This window comes from Echinops telfairi, unplaced genomic scaffold, assembly GCF_000313985.2.
Source record: "Echinops telfairi isolate 266 unplaced genomic scaffold, ASM31398v2 ScPeMD7_7468;HRSCAF=8506_0, whole genome shotgun sequence".
NCBI lineage: Eukaryota > Metazoa > Chordata > Mammalia > Afrosoricida > Tenrecidae > Echinops > Echinops telfairi.
In genome coordinates, this window is record NW_022111369.1 from 43,846,529 (window position 1) to 43,857,068 (window position 10,540).

Below are 10,540 nucleotides of genomic sequence, written 5' to 3' on the forward strand. Positions count from 1 at the left end.
GAAGGGTCTCAGGGAGGAGAAGACCCAGTCAGGGTGCAGGGTATCAACAATGAAACATGCAACTTTCCTCTAGTTCTTAAATGCTTCCTCCCCACCACTCTCATGATCCCGATTCTACCTTACAAATCCAGCTAGACCAGAGGATATACAGTGGTACAGATAGGAACTGGAAACACAGGGAATCCAGGACAGATGATCCCTTCAAGATCAGTGCTGAGAGTGGCGATACCAGGAGGGTGGTAGGAAAATGGGGAAGAAAGAGGGAACCAATTACAAGGATCTACATGTAACCCCCTTCTGGGAGATGGACAACAGAAAAGTGGGTGAAGGGAGACGTCGGACAGTGTAAGACGACATAATTTATAAATTATCAAGGGTTCATGAGGGAGGGGGCACAGAGGGAGGGGAAAATGAGGAACTGATACCTAGGGCTCAAGTAGAAAGCAAATGTTTTGAGAATGATGATGGCAACAAATGTACAAATATGTTTGATACAATGGATGGATGGATGGATTATGATAAGCATTGTATGAGCCCCCAGTGAAATGATTTAATTAAAAAAAAAGACTATGGGGAGTCAACCCCAATATCAGCTATGTGGACCCCACCTCCCCCTGCCCCAGAAGAATGCACTTCAGAGGACAGCACTGAAGCTACAGCTTGGGGAGAGGGGCACATCTGATCAGAGCACACAGGAGAAATGAAGAGGATGGAGAGTGAGGGGGGCACGGGAGAAAGGGAGGTGAGAGAAAGGAACTGGGGAGGGGGCGTGTCAACCAACCCAGGGACAAGGAAACAACCAGTGAACTAAAATCAATGGAGAGAAGGGTGTAGGAGACCTAGTGGGGCTTAATCAAAGGCAATAACAGTGAGGATTTACTGAACCCGGATGAAGGCCGAACATGATAATAGGGAAAGAGGAAAGCAAAAGGAAATTGAGGAAAGAACTAGGAGGCAAAGGACATCTATGGAGGTCTAAATACAGGCATGTACATATGTAAATATATTTATATATAATGACAAGGAAATAGATCTATGTACTTATATTTATATGTTAAGTATTAAGGTAGCAGATGGACATTGGACCTCGACTCAAGTACTCCCTCACCCACCACAAGAACACTTTGTTCTAATAATCCGGCATTCTGTGATGCTCACCTTTCCAACACAATCGCTGAAGACAAAATGGGTGCATAAGCAAAGGTGGTGAAGAAAGCTGATGGTGCCGGGCTGTCAAAAGATATAGCTTCTATGGTCTTAAAGGCTTGAAGATAAACAAGTGGTCATCCAGCTGAGAAGCAACAAAGTCCACATGGAAGAGCACACCAGCCTGTGTGATAATGAGGTGTTGATGGGATCAGGTATCAGGCATCTAAGACCCAAAACAAAATCATACCAATGTGAAGGGGGTGGGGGGTAGCGGGCATGGAGTGGAGACCCAAAACCCATCTGTAGACAACTGGCATCCCCTTACAGAAGGGTCACAAGGAAGAGACGAGCCAGTCAGGGTGGATTATAACACCAATGAAACATACAACTTTATTTCTTTGATGCTTCCTCCCCACTATCATGACCTCAAGTCTACCTTAGAAATCCTGACTAGACCAGAGCATGTGCACTGCTACAGATCAGAGCCTTAACACAGAATCCAGGACAGATAAATCCCCTCAGGACCAATACTGAGAATAGCGATACGAGGAGGATAAGGGGAAAGTAGGCGAGAAAGGGGGAATCGATCATAAGAATCGATCGACATATAACCCCCTCCCAGGGGGACAAACACAGAAAAGCGGGTGAAGGGAGACAGAGGATGGTGTAAGATATGAAAATAATTATAATTTATCAAGGGTTATTGAGGGAGGGTGAGAGAGGGAGGGAAAAAATGAGCTGACATCAAGGGCTCAAGTAGAACGAAAATGCTTTGAAAATGATGATGGCAACAAATGTACAAATGTGCTTGACACAATGGATGTATGTATGAATTGTGATAAGAGCCCCAAATAAAATGATTTAAAAAAAAGAAAATGATGAAGGCAACATGTACAAATATACATGACATAATGGATTTATGTACAGATTGTGATAAAAGCTGTAAGAGCCCCCAATAAAAATATTTAATAATAAAAAGAGTATGGGGATCCAACCATTCCTTTGCTCCATATACAGAGCTTGCATTTTCATTGGAGGAGCAATTATTATTTCAAAAGTTTAAAAAAATAAGGCTGAATTCATAATACAATAATATCAGAAGGCTGGTTATGTGTAATTACTAGATGAATGATAGACAGGAGTGATTTTCTACCTTATCTGTCTGGTAGATCACCAGTTACCAAGAACTGATAACAAAAAAGACTGATGTATCTGTTTGTAGAAGATTCTATTGCTGACTTATATTAAATGTCAAAGTGGGTAGAAGAGAGCAGGGTCCAGGTGCTCTGCTGAAATTTCTAAAATTAAAGTGACTGAACATTGCAATGCCATAAGGTTATTCTTAAAATTTATAAAATGTTATTTCATATTGGCTATTATGATTATCAAACCAAGGATACCAACAAAACCAATAAAGGTATTTGGTAAAATTGGATCATCTACTTGAGTATCTTCAGCAGGATTTTATTTGTGGTTGATCGATGAGACTTGGGAGGGGAAGGAAGTATTATCATTTGTCAGCAGCTCTTGGTCAGCATGGACTAGAGAAAACCCAAAGGGAAAAATGTCGCAGTGTTCACCGTGGCATCTCCTGTCTGTGGTCCGTGTAGGCCCCCAGTGGGGACAGATACCTCAGGCTATGAGTGAGGACGCTGGGTGACTGTCCCATGAAGGTCCTTCATCTGAGGGCCCTGCTCACAAGCCCACTTCTGCCTGTGAGTTGACCTGCCCTCTGGCTGTGCCTGCTGAGAACACACTTCTGATTGCTCATTGGAGGAACACTTGGTATCAGTTTGAAGATCCCATTTTTGTATTTTTCTCAGGTGTCAAATGCAAGAGTTGTAAAAAGTTGGATGCGTCTTTCTTCATCACTGAAATGTGGAACATTTCTATAAAGTTTCTTCTAAAACTCTGGAGATTTGTAAAATTCATTTGTCTTTAAAGATAGTACTAATCATTTTACCTGTGTGTTTTAGAAAAAGTGTAATGACATGGCCAGGATATTCATCTTGCATTGTTAATTTTTTAAGAGTTTGAAGAGATATATATACTTTGACCTCCAGTATGTGCATGAATATATGTACTCACTTAAGCATATATAAATTAGATTTAGTATTATATTGTGGGACATTGGTTAAGCAAAATTTTGGTGGTTCGATCCAGCAGCTGTTCTATGGGAGAAAGACTGAGCAGTCTCCTGCAAGGACTCACATGCTGTGAGAAATCCTATGGAATCATTTTATTCTGTGCTGTAGGGTTACTCTGAGTCTGAATGGATTTGAGGGCAGTGGCTTGGCAGGGGGTAGAGTGATGATTGATTGCTTATTATAGATTATTTGTGGTGAGGAAGATACAGGCAGTTTTTGTTTTCCTCTTTTTGCTCTGCCACAATTTCTAATTACTTGGATTAAAGATTCATTTTGTAACAGGAATAGTGCATGAAATCTGGGGAAATAAAGTGCCTTTGTTTTCCAAATTATTTTAATTTAGCACTCTATAAAATCTAACACCCTCAAAGAAGACCCGACAAGAGACCTGAAGCAGCTGCTGCAAGAGTTGAGAAGTGTGATCAACGATGAACCCGCTGTGCCTCTGAACAAGTCCGAGGAAGACGGGAGAGTGCCATCTCTAGGCGGCCTGTAAGTAGCTGTGTGTGTGCCATACTGGCGTGTCCTTCAGAATGTGCAGTGAGTGGTTTGTGAATGGTCTGCCGCCGTTTGGTTTTCCACGTGTTCCTCTCATGGAGGTTGAGGTGTAAATCAATTTGAAAAGTATCTGATGCTGCTAAAGAAAACAGTATGAGAATGAAGGGGTTCAGTAAAAATAAATCATGAAAAGAAATGAGTACAATCATTCTATTCATATGGTACAAGGTGATACCCCAAGTTGTATCTATAGGGTAAATCATAATCCTCACCAACTTCATATCAATTATCTTATTTTACTATCACACCCTTTAAGTCAGGGAAGGCAGGTTTTTTTTTTTAATATTTATTCCATTTTACAAATAATAAGTTGTTTCCAAAGACTGACTTGCAGCTGCTATAATTGTAGTTCTAAATCTGTTGTTAATCGGTTCTGACTCATAGCAACCCTGTGTACAACAGAACAAAAGCAGTGCTTGGTCCTGCACCATCTTCAAACTCCTTCTGATGTCTGAGTGCATTGTTGCAAGCACCGTGTCAATCCATCTTGTTAAGAGGCCCTTCCTCTTTTTTGCTGCCCCTCCACTTTACCAAACATGGTGCCCTCCTCCAGGGACTGGACTCTCCTGACAACATGTCCAATTACTTGAGACTTAGTCTTGCCATGCTTGCTTCTTGGGAGCATCTTGTCTATACTTCTTCCAAGACAGACTTGTTTGTTCTTTTGGCTGCCCATGGTATGTTCAATAGTCTTCGCCAGCACCACAATGCAAATGCATTGGTTCTTCCTTATTCAATATCCAAATTCCACAAGTATATGAGGTAATTGAAAATACATGGTGAGACAGATAGGAACTGGAAATACAGGGAATCCAGGGCGGATGATCCCTACAGGACCAGTGGTGTGAGTGGCGATACTGGGAGGGTAGAGGGAGAGTGGGTAGGAAAGAGGGAACCAATTACAAGGAACTATATGTGACCTCCTCCCTGGGGGACGGACAACCGAAAAGTGGGTGAAGGGAGACGTTGGACAGGGCAAGATATGACAAAACAACAATTTATAAATTATCAAGGGCTCATGAGGGAGGGGGGAGCAGGGAGGGAGGGGGAAAATGAGGACCTAATGTTGGGGGCTTAAGTGGAGAGGAAATGTTTTGAGAATGACGAGGGCAATGAATGTACAAATGCACTTTACACAATTGATGTATGTATGGATTGTGATAAGAGTTGTATGAGCCCCTAATAAAATGATTTCAAAAAAAGAAAGAAAAAAAAAAGAAAACACATGGTGTGGTAGTTACATAATCTGGCCTCAATTTGAGAGGCTTATGAGTGAGGGGTGGAGTCTAGTCTGTCAATCGGATCAAAGACAAGGAGGCCTCTGTGTGGGCATGGGCTTCCGAGAATTCTGGGAAATCCTGTATTTCTTCTTGGAGGCATGAGACATGCTCTCTCACTCTGCTGACTCCCTGGAGACTCTCTACTGACAAGGCTGACTCCCTGCAAGACATCCCTGAGGAGAAGCCACATGGGCCTATCCTGATGCAGCCCTGGGTGCTAGAGAAGCCACGTGGAGACCCCTGCCAGCACTGAGATGCTTACAACGTCACTGGCCTGTGATCATCCTGCATTCAGTGTCATTGCGTGTGTTTCAAGGCTACCCATAATTTCTCAAGGCTACCCATAATTTGTTATGGTCCACATTGTTGAATGCTTTTGCACAGTCAATAAAACAGAAGTAAACATTTTTCTGGTATTCTCTGCTTTGAGCCAAGATCCATCTGACATCAGCAATGATATCCCTTTTTCCACATCGTCTCCCGAATCTGCCCTGAACCTCTGGCAGCTCCTTGTCAATGTACTGCTGCAACTGTTGATCTTCAGCAAAATTTTACTTGCATGCGACATCACTGATGTTGTATAATTTGAGTATCCTATTGGGTCAGCTTTCTTTGGAATGGGTACAAATATGTGTTTTTTCCTGTCAAGTGGTCAAGTAGTTTGTCTTCCAAAGTTCCTGGCATGGACAAGTAAGTGCTTCTAGTGTTTAATCAGCTTGTTAGAACATTTCATTAGTGTTCTATCAATTCTTGGGCCCTTGATTTTGGCGAATGCTTTCAGAGCAGCTCGGACTTCTTCCTTCAGTACCGTTGGTTCCTGTGCTATCTCTAAATGGCTCAGTGTTGACTGGTTCTTTTTGGTACCGTGACTGTGTACTCTTTCTATTTTTCTTTTGATGCTTCCTTCATCATTCAATATGTAACACTGAATTTAAGTCTAGAACCCTAGAAACTACACAATTCTCAAATTTTTTTCATATCCCAATAGAAAAGACTTTGATTCTCTATATATTCATGGCAGTCATTTATATAAAATGAATAAAAGACCAGATCACAAAAAGAGTCAGCTGGTTCACCATCCTTTTCCTATACAAGCATGTGGGAAGCTAAAAAAGTTATTCGGTTAAGGAGCACCAGTGAGGGAGTGATTACCGTTGAACTGCTAACTACACAGTGTTCTGTGAATGGATACGGCCTCCGAGACCTACAGGGACAATTCTACTCTGCCAGACAGGCTCGACATGAGTTAGAATTGATTTGATGACAGTGAGTTTGGTTTTTGGTATTATTCAGATTAATATGTATGAAAGCATTTTAACATGATATGTAATATTTTTAGTATAATCTGTTATACTGTTCTTTTGATTATATGTCAAATATCTAAAAGTGATACTTTCTGAAATAATATTTATATTTAAACAATCTTCAGTTCCTTAAGATGTCTAGTCAGTATATATTAGCCCCTATGACAACACATGATAGATGTGTAGAACTGGTGTAACGGCTTATCAGGGCATTGTGATGGTGAGCAGGTTGAAGGAAAATGGGAGTGGGCAGGATGTTCTGGAACTAAATTGTGGTGATATATATACAATGTTTTTTAAATATGACTGAACTATTGAAGTATATGATATGTGAATTCTGTCTCAGTAAAACTATTGGGGGAAGAATTATTTTTTTTAGAGAGCTTGTCAGCAACATCTAAGCTCATGGAAGGAAAGCACTTCTGAGGCCAACTGCAGAGGTAGCACTTTGCAAAATTTGGTTGGGGATCTAAAATCTGCTGGGGCTTATCAAATACTTAAATACATATGAGCGATGCTATTCTAAATCTACCTGAAATCTGGAAGTTGTCCTTTATAGAATTAACTGAGAGCCATATTTGTCTATCATACAGAAATGATAGAATAAGAGATTGCATTACTGAATTAAGACTGAGACCAGAGATATGCCTTAGGTAAGAATAATCGGAGATTCTGAATCTAATTAACTGTCCAGGAAATTTGTATGTGGTCAGGTTATTTGGGACTTCTGTTTGGACACGTGGCAGGAGAATGGGTGAGCATATAGGCTTCTGCAATAAATGAGATGAGAGGCCATGTCTGACCTCCTATGGCCTCCGTTATCACAGGCAAAAGTCAGACATGCCTCCATGCTCCATTATGCTGTACCTGTTCCTCCCACCCATGCTTCTCACACAGCTCTACCTCTATGCTGGGTTCCAGAATTCATTCCGGGACCACGCAGACTCGCAAGCAATACTCATAAGTGAAGGCGTTTACTAGGGAAGTCAACAGGTTACCAGAAGTCAGGATCAGTCATTGGTCACAGCAACTCCTCTCCTCAGCTGGAGTATAAAGAAATGAAATTCCTAACCTAAAATAACACCCTAAACAACGATCATCTCTCTCTGCTCCTCAGCCTCTCAGCCACATAGCCACATAGCTTTCCCCTCCGTGGACCAGGCAGCCCGCCTGTCACTCTGCTGTGTCTCACTGCCCCATAGTCTCAGGGCTGCTCTTTTCGCTCTGTGCCGTAGTCTCTGGTGCCTCTGGTCTCAGCCTCTGCCAGAACGTCCTGGGCTTTCATCTCCGCCCAAGATGGCTCATGCACAGAGAAGTGGCTTTGCCAGATTCGAAGAATCATGTTGTTGTTGAGAATATATGCAGAGGAGCATGCTCCAGTTCCATTTCTACGTGACATTGATTGCATTCTTTGCATTGCGCAGCCTTTCTGCCTCTCCTTTTCTACGTCAATCCTCCTCCATCCAGCTTTTCTTTCTTTCTTTCTTTTTTTCTTCTTCTTCAGCTTTTCTGTTTCTCTCAAGCTTCTCTCCAGCAGGAATATCCAGAGCCCCATCCTCGGTCTTAAGTCTGTGTCTGAAAGTGAACTTGAACCTAATACATTTGTTTTATCATGAATACTGTCTTGTTAACTTGCTATCAGTTGATAGTACTTCACCCAATAAGATTAAATTATTTTCCTCACATGCCTTCAGCCCATCGATAAGAAAATACCATTGTGTTATCTTTCATTTCTCCCATCCCTCTGCCAACAGAAGCAACAACTCCTTAAGGGACTCCATTGAAGGCAGCAAATCCAGTGAAAGTCTTAGCAGGTAAGAAAGGATCTTAGCAGCCCCTAGTTCATCTCACTGGCCATTGCACTATTGTTCCGCGTTGATTCAAGGCTTCTTACAGTTGGACAGGCAATGTGTTTCCTCGGTGGACTAGAACTAGAGGTGGTGACTGCAGAGCGCTGTGAAAACAAAACGCCACTGAGCTGTTCTCCTTTAAAGTGGCTACGACTGTGTTGTGTGAATTTTACTTCAGTCGGTAAAAAAAGAGCACATAGCATTTTAGCCCATGGAGCAAAAGAAAACTACTAGTAAATCCTGAAAGCCACATTTCTGTTTTGTAAAGAACTGACTAGTTTTAGGCTGTTTTGTTGTAACAGCTTAATGAGCAACCTTATGCCCTCGAGAAAGTTTCAGATCAAGACTTAAAAAATGTCTCAAAACCAAACAACCACCCCCTGCCATGCAGTCAGTGCTGACAGGACAGGGTAGAAGAGGAGTCTCTGAGACCACCAAGTCTTCACAGGAGTAGAAAGCCCATCATTCTTTTGGAAAGTGGCTGGGAGTTTCCAACTGCGGACCTTGTGCATGGTAGCCCAACTCGCATGACACCAGGGCCCGTCTAAACGGCTCCTATGCATGTTTACAGCATGCTAACCAGCAAATTAGCAGTTGGAAACAACCAGCCACTGTGGGGGAAAGGGGAAACAGTCCGCTCCCATAAAGGCTCCCAATCTCAGAAACCCACAGGGACAGATCTGTCCTAGAGGGTCACCATGCTTTAGAATGGACATGACGGCGGTGAGAGTCCACGCTTCACAATGACGGAAGGGGATCATTCCACAAACCTTCCCCTCTACCTCTTCCATGTGCGTAAGAGGCGGTATCATTTCACCAGCACTAACACCTAATCTTTACCATTACCCTTGATTCTCTTTCTCCTCTGTCTCACTTCTCTTGTCATCAAATGATAATAATTTGGACCCTAGAATAGTTCTCAAAGCCCTTTTTTTACTTTATACGTGTCTTAGAACTGCCTTAGATCTTTTTCCTTGTCTATAGATCATCATTTTGGTGTCTACAGTGTTTAGTGTGTATTTGTGTTTGGGTAACTCTCTTATGATCTCCATGTGCCAATCACTCCTACACAACAGTTTCAACATAATGTGCCTCAAATTCACCTCAGACTATTGTCTATTCTCCGGCCCCCAAACCTTCAAAGGCTCCCAGTGCCCCTGCACCAAGAGCGGACTCTCACGTTCATGAAAGAGGCACTGAATTGTATGCTTTCAAAATGGTTCGTTTTCTGTCGTGTGAATTGTGCCAGAATAATAATAAAGACCAAATAGCATCTTAGCCTTATAATGAAGGTAGTTGTGACTAGACGGCCACTACAACTGCTGTCATAAAAGTCTCATAACCAGTACCTAATGGACAGAGACCCACTTGCTCTGTTAGCTCATTGACAGAGAGATCTCATAGTTGAGTAATACCACTAAGAGATTTGTTTCGATTTTGACCTTTGACTTCTTCGTGTTTAAATGAGTCATTAAGATTAGATCTTTTTGAATCCATGAAAACGTGATTTGGTTTTGTAGCCACTATAGTTGCTAGGAAACCCTGGTGGCATAGTGGTTATGCATCAGGCTGCAAACCCACAAGGTCAGCAGTTTGTAATCATCAAGCCACTCTTAGGGAGAAAGACAAGGCTTTCTACTTCCTGCAGTCTCGGAAACCCACAGGGCAGTTCTACCCTGTCCTGCAGGGTCTCTATAAGCTCTAAGTGATTAGATGGAATGAGTTTAGTTTGGGTTCGGGAGTTGTTAGGTTTCTGGAATCAGTTTCAACTCATAACAACCCGATGTACTAGGGAGCAAAACACCACCCAGACTCACACCATCCTCCAAACTGTTCTGTTTGAGCCCATTTTGTCAATCCATCTTGTTCAGGGACTTCCTCTTTTTCAATAACCCTCCACCTTACCAAGTATGAGATCCTTTTCCAGGGACTGGGCTCTCCTGACTGCATTTCCAAAGTATGCGGAGGGGATGGGGTGGGGGGTGTCTCGCCATCTTTGCTTCTAAGTAACATTCTGGCTGTGCTTTTTTCCAAAACAGATTTGTTTGGCAGTCCGTGCTACTTAAAACATTCTTTGCCAACACCATAATTAAAATGTATCAATTCCTCTTAAGTCTTCCTTATTCTCTGTCCAACTTTCACAAGCATACGAGACCACAGAAAACACCATGACTTGGGACAGGGGCTCCTTATTCCTCCAAGCCGCATCCTTACTCTTCTCACCATTTTAAAGAGGTCTTGTGCAGCAGTTT

The 10,540-nt window shown here is 42.3% G+C and overlaps 1 protein-coding gene across 1 annotated transcript in view; it reads left to right on the forward strand.

The window, feature by feature from the left end:
• The window catches only part of CCDC158 (coiled-coil domain containing 158), a 93,369-nt gene that overhangs the window by 66,440 nt on the left and 16,389 nt on the right, over window positions 1-10,540 (forward strand). Inside the window, exons 16-18 of the mRNA XM_045284351.1 lie at window positions 3,640-3,788; window positions 7,032-7,091; window positions 8,193-8,252. Coding sequence (XP_045140286.1) covers window positions 3,640-3,788; window positions 7,032-7,091; window positions 8,193-8,252 — 269 coding nt within the window. The remainder of the gene's footprint in view (window positions 1-3,639; window positions 3,789-7,031; window positions 7,092-8,192; window positions 8,253-10,540) is intronic.